General features: G+C 38.0%; 5 protein-coding genes across 12 annotated transcripts; 2 read left to right on the top strand and 3 right to left on the bottom strand.

Annotated features, from left to right (window-relative positions):
* Positions 1-389: 389 nt before the first annotated feature.
* Positions 390-11,565, bottom strand: LOC107262885 (epidermal growth factor receptor substrate 15-like 1). 6 transcript variants are annotated; one of them, XM_015729528.2, is made up of 14 exons: positions 11,139-11,176; positions 10,638-10,682; positions 10,331-10,564; positions 9,981-10,253; positions 9,717-9,911; positions 9,481-9,647; positions 9,242-9,401; positions 6,837-7,082; positions 6,306-6,368; positions 5,496-5,839; positions 5,196-5,415; positions 4,977-5,102; positions 4,539-4,895; positions 390-3,959 (listed from the first exon to the last, which is right to left on the bottom strand). In XM_015729528.2, the coding sequence occupies exons 1-14, from the start codon at positions 11,139-11,141 to the stop codon at positions 3,135-3,137; spliced, it is 3,258 nt and encodes a 1,085-aa protein (XP_015585014.1). In that variant the 5' UTR covers positions 11,142-11,176; the 3' UTR covers positions 390-3,134. The 6 variants fall into 6 exon arrangements, with proteins under 6 accessions (XP_015585014.1, XP_015585013.1, XP_015585011.1 ...); XM_015729527.2 differs by having other exon boundaries at positions 930-3,959; positions 11,176-11,565; XM_015729525.2 differs by having other exon boundaries at positions 930-3,959; positions 9,481-9,911; positions 11,176-11,565.
* On the top strand, positions 7,063-9,235 carry LOC107262894. Its single transcript, XM_025080263.1, has 8 exons — positions 7,063-7,286; positions 7,343-7,526; positions 7,673-7,856; positions 7,922-8,246; positions 8,331-8,479; positions 8,537-8,718; positions 8,781-8,936; positions 9,039-9,235. The coding sequence occupies exons 1-8, from the start codon at positions 7,151-7,153 to the stop codon at positions 9,211-9,213; spliced, it is 1,491 nt and encodes a 496-aa protein (XP_024936031.1). The 5' UTR covers positions 7,063-7,150; the 3' UTR covers positions 9,214-9,235.
* Positions 11,566-11,677: 112 nt separating the features above from the next.
* Positions 11,678-13,359, bottom strand: LOC107262891 (PCI domain-containing protein 2). Its single transcript, XM_015729540.2, has 5 exons — positions 13,205-13,359; positions 13,064-13,105; positions 12,877-12,998; positions 12,313-12,794; positions 11,678-12,233 (listed from the first exon to the last, which is right to left on the bottom strand). Exons 1-5 carry the CDS (start codon positions 13,223-13,225, stop codon positions 11,719-11,721), a joined length of 1,182 nt encoding a protein of 393 aa, XP_015585026.1. The 5' UTR covers positions 13,226-13,359; the 3' UTR covers positions 11,678-11,718.
* A 262-nt stretch (positions 13,360-13,621) lies between these two features.
* Positions 13,622-16,426, top strand: LOC107262888 (transmembrane and coiled-coil domain-containing protein 4). Of its 3 annotated transcripts, none has more exons than XM_015729535.2 (9): positions 13,622-13,920; positions 13,979-14,287; positions 14,390-14,401; positions 14,478-14,610; positions 14,681-14,931; positions 14,987-15,283; positions 15,347-15,686; positions 15,796-16,063; positions 16,153-16,426. In XM_015729535.2, exons 1-9 carry the CDS (start codon positions 13,893-13,895, stop codon positions 16,255-16,257), a joined length of 1,743 nt encoding a protein of 580 aa, XP_015585021.1. In that variant the 5' UTR covers positions 13,622-13,892; the 3' UTR covers positions 16,258-16,426. The 3 variants fall into 3 exon arrangements, with proteins under 3 accessions (XP_015585021.1, XP_015585019.1, XP_015585022.1); XM_015729533.2 differs by having other exon boundaries at positions 13,624-13,920; positions 13,976-14,287; XM_015729536.2 differs by lacking the exon at positions 14,390-14,401 and having other exon boundaries at positions 13,626-13,920; positions 13,976-14,287.
* LOC107262887 (ecto-NOX disulfide-thiol exchanger 2) lies at positions 16,420-22,623 on the bottom strand. Its single transcript, XM_015729532.2, has 10 exons — positions 22,235-22,623; positions 21,896-22,163; positions 21,187-21,791; positions 20,907-21,124; positions 20,638-20,832; positions 20,372-20,555; positions 18,790-18,896; positions 17,613-17,807; positions 17,146-17,455; positions 16,420-17,074 (listed from the first exon to the last, which is right to left on the bottom strand). Exons 1-10 carry the CDS (start codon positions 22,458-22,460, stop codon positions 16,857-16,859), a joined length of 2,526 nt encoding a protein of 841 aa, XP_015585018.1. The 5' UTR covers positions 22,461-22,623; the 3' UTR covers positions 16,420-16,856.
* Positions 22,624-22,727: the final 104 nt, after the last annotated feature.

Raw genomic sequence — 22,727 nt, 5'->3', positions numbered from 1 at the left:
GTATTCTGCCCTAAACTCCTAGAGTACTTGTAATATCAAGAGTGCCTGAGTATTTTCGTTACAGACTCGTGTGATGTATTGTGTTCCCCTCCCGCTCTCCGCCATTCTCGTTATGAATTCAAAAACTCTAAGTCCCATCCCCACCCCTCGTGCAAGGACGTTCGTCCAAGGATTCACGATTTCACGCGTCGATTTGGGTGGTTTTCCCATATTTTATATTTAAGAATAAAAAAAGATCGAAAAAGAGAAAGAGAACTCATAGATGGCGTTTAGATGTCCCTACGACAAAATACTGAATATATCTTATCAGCGTACTATCCCATCTCTAATGTCCTGGCATCAATGATAATAAAATAGCCACATAGCAATTGGTCCTTGATCCTTGATCCTTGGGCCGGTAAAGTTAATGTATGTGTGTATGTATATATATGCATATATACATATATGCAGGATTTGTATACATATCTGTATGTGTGTATTATCATGATGTATGGGTACACGTATCCAATTGCGAATCATAAATAAAAGTTGTGACACAAATACCTTCGATTGCACCCTGCTCGATAATTATATATATACACACACGTACATATATACCCCGTTTTCAGCTCAAATGCACTATTTGAAGTTAGCGCCCTTATTTGATTCTTTTAGTAAAACTACCCGACAAGCACGTAAAAGCGTGCTAGTATTGCGTATTTTCTGGCCCACTACACCTAACAATGTACCAGTAACTGTTGAATACTAGACCACTTTTATGTGGATGCTAAACATGATCAAGTGGTGCCTTTAGACTGAATAACCGGGTACATGTATGTACGGTGTGTGTGTGTATACATATATATGTGCATTATGTATAAGTGTCCTGTATTATAGGAAACTATTTATCCGGTTTTACACGGTAAATCCGCGAAGGATAACAATCTCAGTTTATCATTGTTTTTTGTCTTTCTTTAATAGATTAATGATACTCTTTTGTTTTTTTTAACGATTCTTAACTTGTCACCCTTCGTGCGCCAGTATATCTTTTGTCTTTAACTCGATAGCAATATCACGAACAGTATTAATGAATCTTTCATATCAATAGCTTCTTCAATAGTAATAATATTAATAATAATAGTAATAACGATATAATAACGATAATAGTAGTGTCGGTGTAGTGTCTGTGTTTTATAATAATAATATTAATAATATATGTATAGCTTACAATTATTACATAGTAGTATTATAATTAGCAATAGTTATTAATTTGTTTTTCACAAATATATATATATATGTATATATATATATATATATATAAATACATATACACATAAGTTCTTTTTTTCGTAATTTTCTCTCACAAGTTTTTTCTTCGTCTTTTTTTTCTTCTCTTTTAACTTTGTGATGTTTCCGATTGATGAGAATGATGAGAAATTCGCACTATATATATATAATGTAATAGCAATAATAACAATAGGAGTATGACTATACTTGGTAATCGGAACGATTACCGTGAATTATCAATGATTAATAACAATAATACTTAGTTATGAGTATGAGAAAAAGGATGTTGCTGATATAATAGGATAATGATGATCACGATGACAGCTTATTTCAGATTCTAATTATGGTGTACGGTATTTTAATATACATTAAATAAAAAAGTGACGGGCAATCAATTCGTACGAGAAAGGAGGGATTCCTTTGCGTTTTTTTTTCCAAATGTTTTCCCCTTCTCTCTTTTTTAGTTTGTCTTTCAAAGTAAGCGAGGAAGAAGAACAAGAAGAGATAAACACCGATCTCGCGACGTTACGATCGGCATGACCGATAATGATCGATTAAATCATCGATCGGCCGGATTAATTAAATCATCGATTACGCGTGGTATTATTCTATCGTTTACCGATTATTTAACATTATTATTATCATTTGTCCGATCGACTCGTATATTAATATATATGTATGTTTGTGTTTACGGATTACACGCAAAAGCAGGTAATACTAATCGGATCGTGCCGATCGCACAGATAACCTACATATTCTGAACACGATTTTCTTTGGGATTTTTCTTCGTTTTCTTTCTCTTTATTGTTGTACCGTTGCGTCAGGGAACCGTGATGCAAATTACGATTGCATGTTTTAAGCGGTCAATTCGAGTATCCTTTCTGACAGTAGTACGTTCTTTTCCGTTTCATTCTTTTTTATCGGTAAAACGATGAGAGAATGCACTTTTTCATTAGATTTTTGTTGTAGAAGTCAACATCCGGTAAACAAGGTCGCAATCGTCACGCGTACACTTTGTTGTCAATGTATTTTTCTAACGACGCTACGAGAATTATATGAAATTATTATTGCAAAAATCCATAACGGATTTGCTTTTAGCATTTGCTACGAGAAAAACAAGAAAATGAAATAAAAAAAGCTGATAGAAATGATTTCTTAGAAGCATACGCAACGGATCCTCTTATCGGCTGTTTTTGACTTTGATTATCTTCGAACTTCGCACGTAGTATCGCAAACAAAAAATTACATGAAAGAACAAAAAACGAAATTTGCAGATTACATGCGCATTATCCTCTTATAACGTAACGAAGATCGATCTTAATACAAGGAGGAAGATAAGTTGAAATCAAAATGATAAAATAAAAAATGTAAAATAAAAAAGGCGATTAAAATATCCGATTAAATTGTATGGACTTTCTCCCTTCTTCTCTTCACGGAATACATACTTTTTAAGATTTTAATAATTATAGTCGTTATTGATATTTAATATACGTCACTGCATTTTTTTTTCATCCAAGTAATTCATCTCTCTCATTCGCATGTTTTTTCCCCATCTTTTTAATATTTTCATTTCGTTCTTTTGCTATCACTCTTACTCCATTTATATTTTCAATTAGCTTTGGTTTATTTCTTTTATGAAAAACAGGTCGATACAGGATGATTTCGTTTTAATATAATTATCTTTGTTTCGTTTTTCTTGCACTGTTCTTCCCTCTTCGTTGCCATTAGAAGGTCAATAGCTCGCATATGGAATGTTCGTATACAAAAGCTTTGTTCTATGATGTTATACTCGATAACCTTTCATTTGTCGTTTCGTGGTAAAATAAGATTGACTTCTCTAAGCGCATCTTCTTCAATTATATTATATATTATATTTTACCAGACTTATCTTGCCTGCTCAACTCCAGGGCAAGAGCCAAATCGGCTTCCTCTTGTTCTTTACGTCGACGTCTTTCCTCTTCGGCTTGCAAGCTCTGTTGCGAAGCCCAAGCTATTTGCTGCATCTCGTTAAGTTCCACAGCCGAGACAGCGATCTTGCCATTCCACGTTTTACTGCCAATATTGTGATGATTATTATTGTTGGAATTATTACTGTTTGCGTTGTTCTTCTGTTTGCGATCTCCAAATGTCAATTTATCTTTGATGGCGTGAGCCAGGTCTAGGCTTGATTTTTTCGTGACCTTATCGGCTTTTCCAGAGAAGGCTTCATCAATATCGGCAGTCTTAGACTTGGTTGTGGCTGGTGCAAAGTTGTTCGCGAAATCTGCTTCAAATGTTTTGAGGTTGCGGTTCGAGTCAGAAAAGGCCTTGCTGAAGTCTGCCTCGAATTTACCGCTAACATTTTTGTCGGCTCTCGTTCTGGAAGCCATTGGGAAGGTGTTTGTTGAGAAGTCTGAGTCAAAACCTTTGGTAAAGGCATCCTTATCGCTAAACTCTGCCTCGAATCCGAAAGGATCCAGCTTTCCAGTGTTTTTCTTGTTCGCGTTGTTGTCTTCAGTGGTAGTCGTAGTGTCTTCGGCAAATGGATCCATAATATTGAACGGATCCTCATAGCGATAATCTCGGAAAGGATCTTCCGTAAAGTCTGGCAACTTAGGCGTGGGGGTAGGCGTTGGCGTTGGATTCGGCGTCGTCATACCTCGGGGTCTGCTTCCTGGTCTTGGTGGCACCAGTCGACTTGGTATTGGTTCCGGCTGAAGCAGGGTTTTTGTCACGAGTCAATTTTGTGTTTACTGAAAAATTCAACAGAAACAAACGCGGATACCGCCGGTTATCTTCTGCATCCTGAGGTCACCCCGGATCTGTTGCTGTTTTCTGTAATAGTCACTTAATAGCTAAGGTAATAAAAGGAGAAAAAAACAAATACATTAAAAAAACATCCAACAAAATCAAAATGAAGTGCAATGTGATACACGTCGAGGAATGCAAATAAATTCAGTCAGGAATACGTAGACTGCATGCTCCAGGAGTCAGGATCATTCGGAGGCGTAACGAGAAACTGAAAAACGTAGAGCGTCTACCTAGAGGTGCAAACTAAAAAATAAAAGAAATGTGTAATTAAATTCAATGTGTAATAACTTGAGACTAAAGAGATGACCCTGGTTGAACTATGCAGAGGTCATCTGAAAAAAAACTTAGCGATGATGAGAGGTTAGCCTCTCGTCGCATCTATGTTGTAGCATGGACTGCATGTATAATTATATTCCAAAGGTATGTCTGTGTCCGTGTTCGATTGTTTTGTTTCTGTTTCTCTCATTATATTTTGAACTAACCTTGGAATCGAAATTTGCAAAATCGGCAAAGCCACCGCTTGACGGGCCAAAGGTTGCGTTGCCGTTATTATTATCAACGGTGCTAGGCTGGTTCTGCGCTCCGAAGGGATCTGCCGAATTCGCATTGGCAAAGGGATCCGGGGTTGGTGAAGGTGTTGGTGTCGTTATTGGTGTCGGAGGAGCTGGTGCAGCTCTCATAGGACCAAGACCAGTGGGACCCTGGGTAGGTCTTGGAGGTGCTGGTCGCGGTGGAGGTTGTTTCGCCTTCTTTGGTGGTAGAGCTGGACTGGGACTTTCTGGTCGCGTTGGTGCATGAAGATTTGCAAAAGGATCATCGCCAAAGGGATCCTTACTTGCCTGAATATTATTATCGTCTTCGTCATCAGGCAACAAATAATATACAGTACTGATACGGATTATTAATAATAATTTATTTACCACAGGAGCTGCATCAGATCCTTGTGCCTTACCGGTACCATCGCCGAAAGGATCAAATGGATCGGTCGATCCTTTGGTAATACTACCTTCATTAAATGAAGCGAACGGATCGGTACCGAAACTACCCTGAAGAAAATAATAAAATATTTACCAGGTTAATGAAAATAGAACAATATTTCACCCTGAGCAGATGCAATCATTATTAAAAATAAAACTCACAGTGGTTGCCTGACTTTGGAAAACTCCACCAGAACCACTGAAGGGATCGGCACCTGTGGCGTTGAAGGCTTCCTTGGCTTGGTTGGAAGCAAATGGATCATGATCTCCAAATCCGGCGGATTCGCCGGTAAGTCCATTCGCACTAGCGAACGGATCGACGCCCTCGCTGTCGGCGTTTCCGTTAAGCTTCGTCGGAGAGCGTGTCTCCGCTGTATTAAATCTAGATGGAACAGATGGAGCTTTTATAAGTTAGATTGAACACAAATGGTACTATATATATGTTGCTGTAAATAAACTGACTCAGGGTCCTCGAATTCTGGATTGAATTGGAGACTAGTATCAGGAACGAGGGTGGCATCTCCGGCGGCTAATGCAGAATCATAAAGCGTGATAGCATCTGTCATCTGACGTTGCTGTTCCTCCAAATGAGTTATCTTAGCCTTCGCCTGACTAATTTGAAGTTGAGTATCCTGAAGGTTCTTTGTTAACTCATTCAGTTGATCTCTGCTCTTGTTCTGTTGCTGTTCCAATTGCTGTTCCTCCAGACGAAGACCTTCAAGTTCCTGACGTTTCGAATGAAGTTCTTCTTCTTGACTACGCAAGACTGATTCCTGTTCTTCAGCCTGCTGTCGAAGCTTGTCCACCTTATATAAACAGTCTCTATGAGCGTCAGACCAACTTTTCCACATATAATACCATATTTGACATATTGAATTTTATTAATAAGTTATTATTCCTCTCCCAATGATTTTTATTTTTTAAAATAGCTAAGCCATACAAATGCACAAAATTACATGCACAGTAATAGTATGTTGGACGCGGTTGATCCTATTTTACTCCATTGAGACTTTCCGAAAATCTGATATAATTATCACCTAAATAAATACAGTCTATAAACATAAAATAAAAGTCAAATATTAATCCAGGATCCAGCATACAACAAAGATTTTTAGCTTCTGATTTAGTTAATAATATACTGTGTCGTGGTTTTATTTACACAACAACAAAAAATTGCCATACACCAAACAGAATACATTGACCTAACAGTAGTCCCTTCGATTTACTCAGTTTAAATATTTGTGAAAAATGTGTGTAAGTTATTGTGAATACCTTATTTTGTTCCTCCCGTATCTCTTGCTCGACTTCACTCAATTCTTTATCTACATCAGCTCTCTACAAGCGAAACATAACAAAAAAAAAAACAACCAAAATAATTAAATAAGGGAAAAGAAAAAAAATAATAAAACTGAAAACTCAGCCATCAAAAATTAAATAATAGTTATTAACTCCGGTAGCAACTGATAATTAATGTTTCGCAAAAACACGCAAGTTACGCTATTCTTGGAATCCAACAAATAAGACTCACTGTATAAATTAAATTTGTTATAGTCCAAAAATTACTTTAATTTTGAATGACTTTGAGGCGTATAAAAACAAAAAAATGACTTCTGATAAAATGACTTACAAAGACCGGATGAAAATAAAATTAATTACGGTTGCAGCGCGCAACAAAGCCAAGCTGAACGTTCAAATGGAGTAATCATGAAAGCGAAAATGCAAATATAATTGGAGCTTTTAGGCAATCATACACCTACGTCAGTAACGAACAATTAATGTATAAAATCTTAATCGATGCTATACCTGGGCCTTCAAGTCATTCAGTCGTTTCTGCGCCTCGCCCTTTTGATTCTCCAATTGCTTCAAAGTTGCTGCCAATGTGTCCAACTCGCTCTGAAGGCTCTTGATCTCGCCATTCTTTATTTTAATATCAGCCTCCTTCTGGGCTATGTCTTGTTCCATACTGTGTCTCTCGCGTGCCAGTTCTGCGATATCCTTACTGATCATATCAAGTTCGGGATTCGAATATCCAGAAATATTATTGTTTTCCTGTGACAAAAACATTACAGTCAGTCTATAAGAAATCTGTCAAACGTTGCAAATTTGAATAATTATCGATGGAGATAATAAATATATTGCTATTGTGTCTGACAACTCATACAGTGTGGTCTGGTCTTGGGATACGAAAAACTCTACGGAAGAATTATGATAAATTACGGAAAAGAATTAACGAAGTCACCGGTGGAAAGAAAGGTAAATAATAACATAAAGATGTTTTGACGTAAGATCTTTTAATCGTTATTTTGAAGGAGATGAAATGTTTTTGGATGTAAATGATTTTGAATACCCTGGCAGTAATGAGACTCAACGTCAAATACACCGTGAACGATGGGATGAATATTATAAGTGTTTAAAAAATAAATATGCGAATTTGGGTGCTGAAAAGACAATGTTTCCCAGGGCAGTGGCGGTACTTGAAGGAACTGCTGTCATGTAATTATTGTTAACGAATATGAATTAATTGAGCAATTGACACAATTGGAACCTGCATGTGATTAATTCATAGGGGACTGCACGTGTGCAGAGAAGCCCAATACTTATAGTTATCAATATAACTAATTTCACTTTTATAACAACAGATTAGAGTGTCAGATCTGCATATCACCAATAATAATAAATCTGGATAAATCAACCTCATGGTATTTTGATCCTAATAATTTTAATATGGTCATATCGACTTCCGAAAGTATGGAACCAATTGAGACAACAGAACACATAATCATTTCATCAGATGATGCTGGCTTAAACATGTATAATATTAGGGTAAAAACTGAGATTTTTCTAAAACAATATTATGGATCACATATCTGTATGATTCAATTGTTTAGTCCTATCAGTCTGGTTCTTATTGGTGTGAGTTAGAGGGTACTGTTGATGCTCCCTATTACTTACATGTTGATAATGGTACGGAACCAGTACACACTGTACACAAATTTGAGGAAATAGCACCTGCAGTGGTACTGCCAGATTATAACATTAAAATATACTCGACATGGACATCCTGGACAGTGTGCTCTACCTGTGACGTTGTAGGAAAGAAAATTCGAAGTGGTTACTGTACCATTTCTTTATTGGAAAGTACTGCCCATCGATATATAGCTAATGAGAGTATACCAGGATTGCGAAATCAACGTGACGTAGCTTCAACCTCAGGTACATCAATAGTATGATATTTTAACATAGATAGTCGCTTGAACTTCTGTATGTGTATTCAATTGTTGCGATTTTATTTTGAAGTTGATCAAGAGAGAATTTCTCAAATAAATAGAATTTTGCCAATATTTGAGAATAAATTGCCGTGCAGGTCAAGATATACACCAAGTATTATTCAGGATATACCTGCGATTAAGAAACGCAAAACAGAAATTCACATGAGATTTTGTAAGGTGCGGTTATCTTTCTCATTACTCATAACACAGATAAAAAATCAATAATCATTGTAGCCTAGCTGTCCGAGAAATGTTGTATTTGAGGTCCGCGATCGATCAGGGCACGTCTTGGAGAGTGCAAATAATAGTGCTGGTATATACTCTGTGCTGCAGGGTTTACCGGAAGCTCCACCATCCGTGGAGCGAATTACAATTTACCGGAAGCATGACACTAAAACTATTCTTGAATGTCCAGGGTAAACTATGCACATTCGCATATTTAAAACCATTGAAAAAGATAACCGAATTCTATTTTCAGAAATCTGAACAGCAATGCTCCTGTAATTTGGAAAATTCGCGATAAATTTATGAAACCATCTACGATGAGAGAACTATCCAAAGGGAGAATCAGTATAGATGTCCGTGACCGAATAATTTTTGAAAAACTACGTTTTTCAGATGCAAATATTTACAGGTTGAACAGTTCAAAAAAAAGAACTTCTGAAAGAAGCTTATGTTCTTAAACGTAAAGACGGCACTATATGAAAATATGGATTTTTGTATATTGTATTTTCAGTTGCTGGCAAAATGGAGAACTAGCCGGTACTATCAGGCTCGAGGTCGCTCAGGAAATGGAAATAAAATTTGATCATCGTCTTTTCATGATCGGCAGCGTAGCAATACTCGGAGTATTCGTATTTGTATTTTGGAAGGCATTTAAAGGTCGTAAGCGTATTAGAAGCAAACGATAAAAGATCAATATATGTATTTTCAACTCACCACAACACCTTCTGTGAGTTTACGAAGCGACGGTGGCATCATGTCCGGGGATAAGACAGCGGGAGGTTCTATTCCGCGCAATTTCTGCTTGATCAGCCACATGGATAGAGCGAACTGCTCTTTGTTCAGTTTTCCACTCTGACAAATGTCGCAGAGACCCCTGAAGGACCATCGGGAAATGTCCCAAAAACAAATTATTAACTGCTAAAAAAAATCAAAATGAGTTTATTCGTGTATACCAAATTTGTGCCAGGACTGTTTGTGGGAGACCAGACTGTAGAAAGACATCTTTGATCTCAGCCCCAGATACAAATCCGTCCATGTCCATGTCTGCCTGGGAAAAGAGCTTATCTGCTGCTGCTTGATCCTCTGCCGATACTACCCATTGCTGTGCCACGGGTGGTTGCTGAATACATAAAACATCAGGATTGAAAGATGTTCTAAGTCGACTATTGGTAGGAAGATCAAAAAGTACCTTGGAAGTATTCAATCCTACAAGGCTATCGACTGAAGTCTTTGGTAGAGGTGGAATAGGTGGTGGTGCGATTGATTCATTGATGGGCACCTGATGAACTAGTGATTCTTTTCTTTTCCCTGGCGGCATCAGCTCTGGTGGCAACACACTGGGGATAGCATACTTTTCCAGGGCTTTATACACCAGATGCATTGCCTATAATGAATATATGTATTAGTAAAGTTTATACTAAACAGAGAAGCAGTGTTATATTTTAGAACTTACAACAACAAATTCGTGTCTATCCAGCATCCCATCCTTGTCCATATCCGCGAGATCCCAAATTTTACCTAGTGTGTCCAATGGCAACTTACTATCCATGAGGACACCCTTTACTTTATTGCCAGGAATATATCCATTAGCTGGTTGTAAGCTGTCGAAGAGTCTATCATACTTCACACGTTCTGCTGGTTTTATGGACCAGTCTCCACTACTGACAGATGTTATTACTGGTGCTGCAGGAGGGTTTGGCTTTTGTGGGATTTTTGGAATTTCACCCTAGATTCATAAATGGTTAGTATCATTATGAGATCAGTAATTCATACAAAAAATAAAGGAATGCCAAGGATATTTACCATTTTGGGAGGTGCTGTTTCTAGATTCAAATTGGCCATATTCAAATCCCAGCCTTCTTGTGCTAAAGCACAAAGTTTTAGCGCAACAAATAATCCTGCTTTATCAAGAGATCCTCTTGATTGAGGATCGGCCATGTCCCATATTTTACTAAGAATGACATCACTGAGTTGTGACTTTTTCAAAAACCTTGCAGCCTCCATGGCTCCAATGCGACCGTACCCATTAGGATCCACCTTAAGCACACCAAACATATGAAATATAAATGATTCTTTGTAATACAACTAGGTATGATGAACTGAAACAAACCTGGTGATAGTATGCTTCGTAGATGGCTCCATGGCGTCCAGCCACCTAAAGAAAAAAAAGTATAAGCTTTTAATCATTTTCCGAAAGTAATTATTCCAAAAGACCTGAAGAATCAGATAAATATCAATGATAAAATGACACGCCTCTCAGAAAATTATGAACTCTAGAAAATAAAGACACAGACCTCTAACATCTAGATTTGGAAAATAATTAGGTACAGGAAGAGGAGTGTTTATTACAAATATAAAACAAACTAAGATTACAATAAAATAAATAAAAACTATAATAAACAGTTTAGAAGTATTTGAAAGTCTATGAAATAAAGTTTCAATATCAAATAGAATCCTGCGAATAAGTCATCGAACTGAAACTCCCAAGTAGCTCGTCAAATCAAATCTACTTTAAAGGAAATTACACGCAAAAATCCAATCCATAATCATCACGATACAATCTAAGAATCTTCTCGGATAATTAAAATCGTAAACAGCACCCCAACCGTACCATTTTCACGATAAAATTGTAAAAAATCTAAAGGTACCTGCGTGGGTGACGGCAAGGCGGCCATACTTGCATCGAACACTGCTTTAACCAATCAGAAACACAATCGATAGCACGTCATTTTAACGATTTCAGGACGCATTTCCTAAACGAACTTTTATCTTTGCGGATGCCAATGATGAACTTCCTTCCTGGATAATTTTCTGATTCTCCTAATCGTATTTAACAAGCGAACAACGTTAATAGAGTGGACAAGTTAGATCAAGACGCTTCCAATGACTATTTCGAATTTGTTTTATGTGTGGGTTCTCAACGGCGTCAGATCACACTGATGGCACCTTGGGCTATGGCACACATATGATAGCGAATATGCACAATATCTATGCGTGTTTCTATAACTTGCATATGCATGTTCGATCAAGAGCCGGCAAAAAAACATTGCAGCTAACTTATAAGTCTTAATGGCAAGTTCTAAACATTATAGTATTAACTGGAAGACATAAAAATTGGATAGTAAGATGTGAATTCAAGTAGGCACAGAATATAGTAGTTAAAGATTTTATTTTAAAAATTATTTAGTTTCTTAGGTTAACGATGAGAGTCTTGGAAATGGGTTTTGCTTGGAAATTACAAGCTTTTTATGCTGGTGAGAGATGTACCCCTTTATCTTGCCGTCGTAGATAAGATTAGCGACAAGACACTCAGTTTCATCCATGTCTACATCCTCTACTCCATGCATGATCAATGCTGTTAATAGACTTTCTACAGGAATCTGATGTGTGTTCAGGGCTAAGTAGACTTTCTTGAACAAGTTTCTGTATGCAATGGGTTTAAGTTTTTCTACAATCAGGTAGATACCTGCACCCACAAAGAAGGTCTCGTGTTTTGACATAACTTTTTCCAGACTGCGTAAGTCACCTTTCCTCACAGCTTCAGCAAGTTCCCAAAACTCTGTCAACTCGTACTTTTCCAAGACAGTACTCTTTGGCATGTACCCTAAAAGCATCTTTGCTGGTACCAAATATGTTAAAATTAGACGTTTATTTTTCGTCGAACGTTTGTGACATCGCTCAAATGCATAAGTTAAGTATTCATCAGCTGGAATGATACAATAATTGTAATTAGGATTAAATAAAAGTTAAATAATAATAGAATTTATGTACTTAAGCATCCTTACCAGCTTTATAATCACCATCAAACATAGCCTTTCTGCCCACAAAGAACTTATAGGTGATTTGCTGTGCTAATGAAAATTGATCTTTCAAGGCAGAAGATTCGATAGCTCTTATAAGAGGTTTGCATAGATGTAGCTTATTGATCCTGAAGTAGACTTTTAGTAATTGATTTACTAGAGCTAGCATACCCCATCTCTTAGTATCATCCTCAGAACTCCGATTATCTGCAGCACAAACCCTAAAGCAGCCCATCAAACATTCTGTACATTTCTCTAGGACTTCACCAGGTTTAGGATTCTTTCCAGCTTTTGAATTCTCAGCACGTACAGCCAATAACCTTAACTCTAGACACATCCTATTCATCACAGGTAGCATCCAGTTCTCCTCTTTCTGTAGTTGGAGTATCTTGGTAAGCGACTGCACAGCTGAGCTTTGATATTCATATGCAGTGCATGGGTCACCTTTTGCAGCTGCATGTACAGTTCTACAAAAATAAAGATTTTGCCCCATTAATAAGGATAGGGAACCTTAGTACCATTGCCTTTATAATATTTTAAGAACAGTACTTCATATGATATAAGACCAGATCATCGAATGGTGATGGCAGATGTTCCATAGCTTTGGTTATGGCAGCCTCGGAACCCAATTGAGATATTGATATATGTGAATGCCGAAGAGATAACAGATCCTATACAACGAATACAGTTATATTTTCGTAAATAGCCATATTTTAATTAGCAACTGTTTATTTACCGCCAAAGTGTCACCGTCTTGGTTCAACCAGATGCGTCTCAGCTTTAATAAACACATAACAAATTATATTTAACTAACCAATTTAATAATAAACCTACTGCATATACAAAACGCCTAAAAATTATTATATAAAGATCAAACCTGCATAATATAAGAATCCATGGCTATATTTGAATAATGCTAAAGTGTCGTTTATACAGATAAAACAATCAGAATTAATAAAATCGTGCCGGTGTTTACGCAGGAGGCCATGACAGAAAAAATACAGCTGTTTCGTGTGCTCCAATCTTTTGAATCAGCCAATAGAATGTGTTCCCATAATGCATCACGCTTTGTGTTGAATTCAAAGACCTAAACAATCCTACGCTTAAGCTTTTATAAATAATATAGCGAATGTATGCAGTTAATCTAAATTTTATTCATTGTATTAAAAAAAAAACAGATTAATACTACGAATTTACGAAATGCTACATGCTAGCAGGGTACAGGTTCTTATATGTAGTGACATTTTTTAAGTTAAACTCGTACTAAAGACATACGCTGATGACGTCATATTTGTGACGCTGATCTAAACTGCGTAAATGTGATTTATTTATTTAACGAGCGTGTATGCATATAGGCTTAGTAGGCGCCTATAAGAAGGTAAGAAGTTGATAGTCTGAGCAAAATGTAGACTGATATCATTAGATTTGATCTAATGTGTGTGAGCACCCCATAATGGAATTATTACTACGCGTCTTGATAAAATCCTTTATCCTTATCTGAAAATGTTTTGATGCGATTTGATGGATAAAAAATTAAAAATAGAAACGTCTTCATCGGGAGCACAATGTCGGAAAGAAGGAATAAGGTCCAAGGTAAGAATTTAAATCTATTTTTCATATTATTTGGAAACTAATTATTTTTGTGTAGTAGCAGGACCTATGCTTGGAACAACAAATATCTCTGAGACTGCTGCCTATGCATATGCAGCCATATGTTCCATCATATTATCAGAACTGTTTCCTCAGGAATGTCATCAAGAATTTAGACAAAGCTATGTCAAAACAATATGCTCTCGATTGATGCTAAATGAAAGGGTTGAACCTGTCATGTTTATCTTAGCTCAGGGTAATAGCGGGCATACTGAAGATGCTTATGTCACTCTTCTCCTGGAAGATCCTACCATCAAAGGCAGAGCTGTTGCAATAGTACAGGATGTTGTACTGAATGCTCTTCGTAATGGTAAGAATTGATTGTTATTTTTCTACAAGTTTTTGAATATTTTAGTAGCTATTCAGGGTATTTTATAGCATAACTCTCATTTGTGTGTCCTATAAAACTCAGGGATATTGTCAGGTAATATTTCTGAGGTCCATAAAAAAATATTATTTTTAAGAATTGAATGCGGTTAGATTAAGTATATGACTTTTAGGAGAATATGATGCAAGACACAGAGTCCTCGCACGAAGAATAGCTGAACTTCTGAAGGTGCCTTTTGATTTGGTGGAACTCTATGAACTTTCCCTAGTTGAGAGGCTGAGTCAGAAAGTAGAGCCACAAACCGAGTACGTCCTATTAAAATAGGAACTACTAATTAAGATCTACCTCGTGACCTGGTACAATTATTTGGCTAAGGAAAGAACAGAAGGATGCTAAGCATCGCGAGAAGATCAAGAAGATTAAGCGATATGCATCGATTGGTCTTGCTACGATAACTGGTGGTACACTGATAGGAGTTACCGGAGGATTGGCAGCCCCTTTGATAGGAGTAGGTGTAGGAACTCTTCTAGGCGCTGCAGGAACAAGTGCTGCATTGGTATTGTCTACTACAGCTGGAGCAGCCATTCTAGGATCAGTATTTGGAGTTGCTGGAGCAGGGCTTGCAGGTATTCCCAAACATCTTTGATCCACTGACCTAACTTACAAGCAATCTTCGACCAGGATACAAAATGAATAAGCGTGTTGGAGAAGTTGAAGAGTTTGCTTTTGAGTCTCTAAGTCAATTTCCTGGTAATGAAAGACAATTACACATCGCCATAGCAGTCACAGGTTGGCTCAATGACCGTGAACCTGATAACGTAGTTAGACCTTGGAGATGCTTAGCTGTCTCCAGAGAACAGTATGCATTAAGATATGAGACCAAATATTTGATTGAGCTAGGAGAAGCTCTAAATTACATATTGAGCATGGCTATGTCAGCTGCTACTCAGGAGGCGCTGAAGTATACTGTCTTATCAAGTAAGTAATATCAGTATATTTATTTAAATTTTTACTTTATATTTTGAACTTGTTTCTGTTCAGCTCTGATGACTGCCATAGCCTGGCCAGCTGCTCTGCTTTCGATTTCATCTATCATAGACAATCCCTGGTCGGTCTGCTGTAGACGTAGTTCAGAAGTTGGTAAGCAGTTGGCTCATGTTCTCCTAACCAGAGAACATGGCAAGCGACCTGTAACCTTGATAGGATTCAGCCTTGGTGCACGAGTTGTATATTACTGTCTTCGAGAAATGGCACAGGTCGGTGGAGGTCAAGGCATCATCCAGGATGCTATTATGCTTGGTACACCAGTAACAAGTAACAAAGAACAGTGGGAGCTGTGCTCTACTATAGTGGCTGGTAGAATGGTTAATGGTTATTGCAGGTATGACATATTCCAGTACTTCCTGACCTATTATAACCCTATTCCTACGACTTTCAACATCAAATATTTTTTACATCCTTTTAATATCACAAGATCCATTTTTTATTAGCGGTGACTGGTTATTGAAGTTTCTATATCGAACATTGTCAATGGCGACTGGTGTTGCTGGTCTGGTACCAGTTCAATGCGACAAGGTCACAAATGTTGACCTCAGCGGCATTGTCCACGGCCATGGTGAATACTTGGAAAAATTACCAACTCTATTAAGGCACGTAGGGTTGAATACGAGAGATGTCGAAGTGCAGGATGATTCAACTTGCATGAAAAAATCGAGTTCAGAAGTGCCTTATACATCTGTCAGTCAAAATACTCTTAAGGTAATTAGTATAAGGATTGTATAAGTGATAAATACGAATAATGAATTAATAATTTGAATTATCGATTATATGCTACTTCTCTCATGCAGACGGATACCAATATAAAAATATCCCAGTCGGCTACGTGCCTGTCGTCCACAAAGTACCTAGAATCGAACAACCGTGTCAAGGATAGTGATGAGGAACAATCATAATTAATTAATATATGATAACAGTAATCAAAACAGCTTTTAATCGCGCTACAAACAGTGACAAGAAACTGAGGACCATGCAAACCGCCCAAAGCTTCTATTGACTAGAACAAATATTTATAATATGGCTTTAAACTTTCATGGAGTAAATAAAAACACGCTTGATTATATACAAAGTCGTACGGATAATCTATATTTATCATTATGTAGTACATAGGTAATTCTTAAAGATTGTTAATTACTTACTATGAGTAATTAATTGCGCGATACAAGCGTAATCTGCGCAACGTGATTGCACGTCGTACTTATAGTACATACGCAATGCGAAGACAAAATGGCGTGTTTATCATTAATTTTCTCTTTGTTTTATAACTACAATTGCGAAGGTGTTTTAACATACACCATGTTGCGTAAACTGAAAGAATAATTTTACGAGCAAACATTTCAAATTTACTTTGAAAACGTAATCGAGAATCAAAAGTATCGATTACAGGGAGAACCTAATCAAGGTTCCTGGCAAATATCCGGAGCCATCCGCATCTATAAAATTTTTAACATCACAATGTTCGTTCGTCACGCCAAATATAACTGCGTTAATTTCGTCAATGATTGCGATAAACATTAAAACCCGAAAACTGCCATCGTCTTTCCATATTTGCACCAATCCCGGACAATTCCTGTTTGAACACTTGAGGAAATCTTTGCATCAGCGCCTCCACCTCATTGGGCCTTATGCCCGGCTCCATTTTTTGCAAGTATGACCATACGTAGTCGACACTAGCGCCAAACGGATGAATGTGAAGAAAGGTAGCGATGAGTCCTTTAAAAATAAAAATTATTACACTAATTATACCATCAACAGTCTCGCTAACTATCAAATAATTAATATACCAATTAGTTTAGCGTCCTTTTGTGTAACCTGGACGCATCCCAATGATATCGCCAAGGGTTTTGGTGTCCTAGGCTCCTCATTTATATCGTCATCTTTGTCCAAGGTGATAATCTCACTTTCAGGTGGATCCTCCTTCCTAGTAGCGTTCAGCTTCATCATAAGATCCTTGATCTTATGATCATCCTGAGCCTGTTGCTTCCTCGACTGCATTAACTGTTCCTGCATACCTTTTAAAGTTTGCTGGAGCATCTTCATCTGCTTTTCCTTGGCATCTATATCGACTTTCGTCTCAGACTTCAGCAGGTCCACCTACTCAGTAGAAATGCTGGTATTAGCTGACAACTACTATATAACAACTACAGTTATAGTTCATAATTTAGAAAATACAAGAATTTCCTAGAAAAGTGAAATTTGTTGGAGGAACCGCTAAGCGATTACGCATTTCTCAGTGAATATTAAAAATCACCTCGTTTTTGTACGCTTCCAGCTGACATCGAAGACTGTCGTTTTCCTCTTTTAAAGTCTGCAACCGTTCTGCCTCGTCGTTGACATCCGAATGACATCGACCTTTTTTACGTTGAGGCTCTTCCTCGGAGTCTGAGACTTCCATCTCACCTTCCCCCTCCATCAAGGCTTCCTCCAGCTGAACGGCCTTGATTTCCTAAGACGGATTCGAACACGGATTGATCATGACTATTACTTTCATTGAACATGATATTTGTGACATCTTCACAATTACGCGGGCATGCAGTATAGTAGTAGTCTGTGCTGCGGTTCTCTCAATTACCGCTAGATATTATTGTCGAGTAGAAGATACATTTTAATATTAATTAAAACCGTTTACCTATAAACAGCCGAAGCGTGATCTTTCTGTTGCATAATTATATAAACTTAATTAACTACAGATAATTGTTTCTTGTTACCGTCGCAAGTTGATTTAATTGGCTTTACAATAATTATCTTAGTTACTCTTGATCTTATGCTTACCTCGAGTCTGCATGCTATTCGTAAAATTGACTGATAGAAATGAAAAAGAATAATATAATTTTCTTAACTCTTTACAATTTCTTCAAGTTTTTCCTGCTTGCTTGTTCAACTTGGACTGGATATATTTTATTGCTCTCAAGACGAATAAAAACAATTAAAAAAAAAAACAATAATGACCATTGTGATGAAGTCCAAAATTTTCATATATTCCGGAAATTACCTGCATATCCATCAGAAGTCCTTCAGTTTCAATCAGTCTTTCATTAGAATCACGAAGAATACAATTTAAGATAAATAAGACTTACATTTTAAATTTTTTGACGAATACATATGAAACTCAAAGTTCATTCAGTGTCCCAGGAATGTGATTACTTAGTAAACTTACCTGGCCTGCGACATTAGTGTCTAGTTGTACTGCAAGGTGCAAGGGCTATTTCATGCACATATAATGATCTCAACGTGCCGAAAGGCTGCATAGGTATCTATCTATCTATATACATAGACAAAGTTGTTTGATTTAGTCAAGATCAATCATGAAATGTCCACACGGTGCTACCAATTTTAAGGTGAGGACCATCCACAATGTTTGATGGTCTATCACCTTGTTCTTGTTCCTGCTTTTGTTCTCCACATAAATTCAAATTGCGAATACATACCGAGGACTGTTTCTTCCACATCTCGATGTTCTTCCTCTGGGCCTTGGTGAAGTGGTCCCAGACCTTCTTGTGGCTGGCGGCAGTGAACACGCGTTCGATCTGACTGACTGTCTTGGTGACACGGATGTCGCATGTCGCATACAAAAAACACAACAAATCCTCTGTTGTACACCCTGATTTTACGACACTGAGTTTTGTTTTTAATTCTCCATGTTTTCCATCTTGTAAGATCAATGACTGTGCTCCCTTTACTCCATTCTTTCCCTCTCTTTGATTTTTTGTTTGGCGATGCCAGCTTATACAACTCTCAATGTTAGATATACCATAGAAGAATATATTTGTGACCCTTAATAAGGTCAGTAGCCTTTGGTACAACCTAACCTAAATTATTAGTCACCCGGAGTCTGTGAACTGAAATAATTTTGAACCTGTGTCCTTTGATACGTGCATAAGTACCTCATACTGTACTAATGAATCCATGACCTTCCTTGATCTCAGAGAACGGAGCTCTTCAAACACATATGATTCTTATACTTATAATGGCCTACCAGCGAGAGATCCCACTCTCTAGAATCTCTGGCAACCCTCGAGAAGAATTCACCAGATCACAGGTTGACATTCCGTTCATCTACAGAACGTTTTGTCACTGGACCAGGTCACTTAAGGATGATGGCGCATATGAAATTTTGATACGATTCTTAATATCTGGTACCTGGTATTCTGGTTGTTATAGTCGATACCCTTCCTTCCTGGTATAGTAACATCTACAGGTATCCTGGTCCCATGACAGAACGTTTCTTCGTATTGTTCTAAGACCTCGACCTCAAGGTCAATATTATGCCCAACACCTTATACCATCTTATCAGCATCAGCAAACATGCAAGCTGGTCACGTAAACTATAACACTAGGAGTTCAATTATCTCTTATCGCAAACCGCATTTCCATTCGATGGCGGATGTCAAAGCCTAAAATCGAAAGTCAGCATTCTTCACCCACCTTGGAGACACGCTAGACTGTCATTCACAGCAAACTTCTACTTCGAGAAGGTCCAAGATCTTCAAGCAGTACGACCTCACTATCTGGTATGCATTCTATAGTATAGTCGCGGTAATATTGAGACAAGTATATAGGTTATTGCATAACCGGATCAGTATCTTTACCTAGCCTGGACCGTATCAGAGTGGGTTCATTACATTTTACCAAATAAAACCTCATAACCTCATTATGAAAAATGGTGCCTCAATTCGAGACACCTCCAGATCCAAACCAATCTGAACGAAGACAAACCGATTATGATTAATCATGCTCCACGTGAGCTTCTGTCTGTGAGTCTCTTCAGGAACTTTTCGCCATTCTGGACACGTCTGGACTGATTTCTCTTTTGTTTAGGTTCTAGATCACTTACCGGAGAAAAATAGCGCGTTATGTTTACGTATGTTTATGGTTCTGTTCTCAGTACTATTTATAATCCCGTACAAAACCGTACAACGTCCTATTTGATCGCACGATACGGTACGGTTCTGTCTAACCTTCTAAAGCTAAAATTATATCTAAAGATGGTCTGGTGAGGTATATACGTACATTGGATGAGAAGACCCTGCATTCTACCCTTCATAAGTTCCTTGGCCTTTTGAAGTTCCTCCTCGTATGATGCCTTCTCTGTGAGTAATCTGCGCACATGACTGTTTGTAGACTGGATCATAGAGTAGAAGGTATTCGCATTGCGTTTCGTACAGTCCCCGCGTTCCAGCCAAGTTACTACAACCTAGTCGAATGTACAACAGTCATATTAAAAAGTTTAGCAGAGTAAAGTGTTAAAATATACAAATGCTGAAAAGACTACTAACCTGGACAGCCTTCATGAACGTGTCATCTTGTTTGATCTTCTCGCAGATGTTGGATGCTTCGTGGTCTGTGTAGTGCACCACTGGTGGAGGACTCGACGGAGGTCTTTGTCTTTCTTTTTCAACCCTTTCTCGATGTCTCTGCTCTCGTTGTAACTGTCGTTGTCTACACTCCCACTCATACTGATCATCCCTAGCCTTATAATGTATTTCATTGGTAATTACACAAATTATATTATAGATCAATATCAATTAAAGTCACTTAAAAATACCTGAGCAAAGTCAACATGAAGTCTACCAGTATTCGCAGCATCCCCACTAGAACCTATTCGTACTCTGTAACCTGACAGATAAATAGCAGCATCCACACTTCCTTCCAGTACAAAGCGTATGTGACAGAAGTTTTTCTTGGATAATCTTAACGTGGTAATTTCTCCACAGCGTTCAAATATTTCCTGGATTATGGTTTCAGTGATGTTTTCGGGTAAACCTGATACAGTATAATTGAATAGAATGTTATGTATTTTTTGGAATGACAGAAAAAACTTATACCTCCTACGAATATGGTTCTACATCCTGGTGGCCTTTCCCGGGTGGTAGGTGGCGGTGCATTAGGATTAGGAGGAAATAGAGTACAGCTTTTGCAGTGAATAATCTCCTTGGTACCCTGAGGTGTAGAAGATGGTGGTGGAAGACCACCACTCATAATCTGTGCTGTAGCATCACTCATCATTTGTTCAGGTCCCAACATCTGAGCTCCTAGCATAGCACCATCATGAGGCATCATGCTCATCCCCATGTGTCCATATCCATGTCCCATGTGTGGACCCAAGGTCATATCACTCATCATGGGTCCCAAGGGACCCATTGGACCCATTCCCATCATAGGATAACCAACACCCATACCCCATACGCCTGTGGCAGGTTCCATCTGAGGTCCTCCTCCTAATCCAGGGGTACCATTCGTAGTGGTGCTTGGTGTCGAGGACATTTCATTGCTATTACTATTAACATGAGTATTGGTGGTGCTACTTGAGGTAGAATTAGCATTACTTCTATCTTCAGGTCTGCGATCATCACGCCTCTCGCATCTCTCACCACGCTCCTCGCGCCTTTCACGATCTCTTTCTCGTCTGTCGCTACGATCTCCTCTTGATCTTATAATAAAGAATGTAAAATAAGTCAGGAATTCTAGCGAGTAGCTTACATGGAAAACAAATTATGTGAAAAGTCAAACACTCTAACAAATAATAGTTACTACCTTCTGCCTCCATCTCTGCAAGTATCTCTAGCCTCCCTATTTTCTCGGTCTCTCCTGCCATCACTTTTCTCACTTCTACGATCAGTATTATCGTCTGAACTCTCACGAACCAATGGTGGCTGGTTCTTATTTGTACTGAACTCCAGGGGAGAATCATTCATACCAGGGAGAGGTATTGATGGTGGTAATGGTGGAAATCCTTGACTAGCTAATTCCATGAAACCTTGTGCTCCAGCAATAGGACCTAGTGGACCCATGGGGCCCATTCCTATTATAATAAACATTAATGATCAGATACTTTGTTGCTAGACAAATGGGGTTAGAATCAATGATATTCACCTATAGGTGGAATAGGAGCTGTGGGCATTCCAGCAAAATTGTAAGCCATTTTATTCCTAGAAGATTTAGGAATTAGTGCAAAATCCACGCAATCCGTATATAAGGTCCAGGGTGTTCCCTTTCTCCTATAAACAGAATTCACCCTGGCCTGAGAATATTTAACGACACTTGGAGAATATTGGTTTACAAAACCACTAAATATTATTAGCAGAATACACACTATCATACAACCATGAATTACACGCACATTTAGAATTGCACCCAACTCTTGCACCAACAATCACTAACACTAATAAATTAGCATTGGGTTTCGAAGCAAGGAAATAGACCAAGATTTAGTAAAGAGGGCCAAGCCTTATGGGACTTTGTGTCTGATAGCTAGCAGTCTATAACAGTCACACTGGGCCCAGGGGAAATGTTGGACCAGCATAGAAGTTCTGGAGGGGATTCAAATGCTATACATCTCTTATCAGCCATAAAATACACGGGGACT

Source organism: Cephus cinctus, unplaced genomic scaffold (genome assembly GCF_000341935.2).
Source record: "Cephus cinctus unplaced genomic scaffold, Ccin1 Ccin1_scaffold0129, whole genome shotgun sequence".
Classification (NCBI taxonomy): domain Eukaryota; kingdom Metazoa; phylum Arthropoda; class Insecta; order Hymenoptera; family Cephidae; genus Cephus; species Cephus cinctus.
This window is presented reverse-complemented; position numbering and strand designations above follow the sequence as displayed.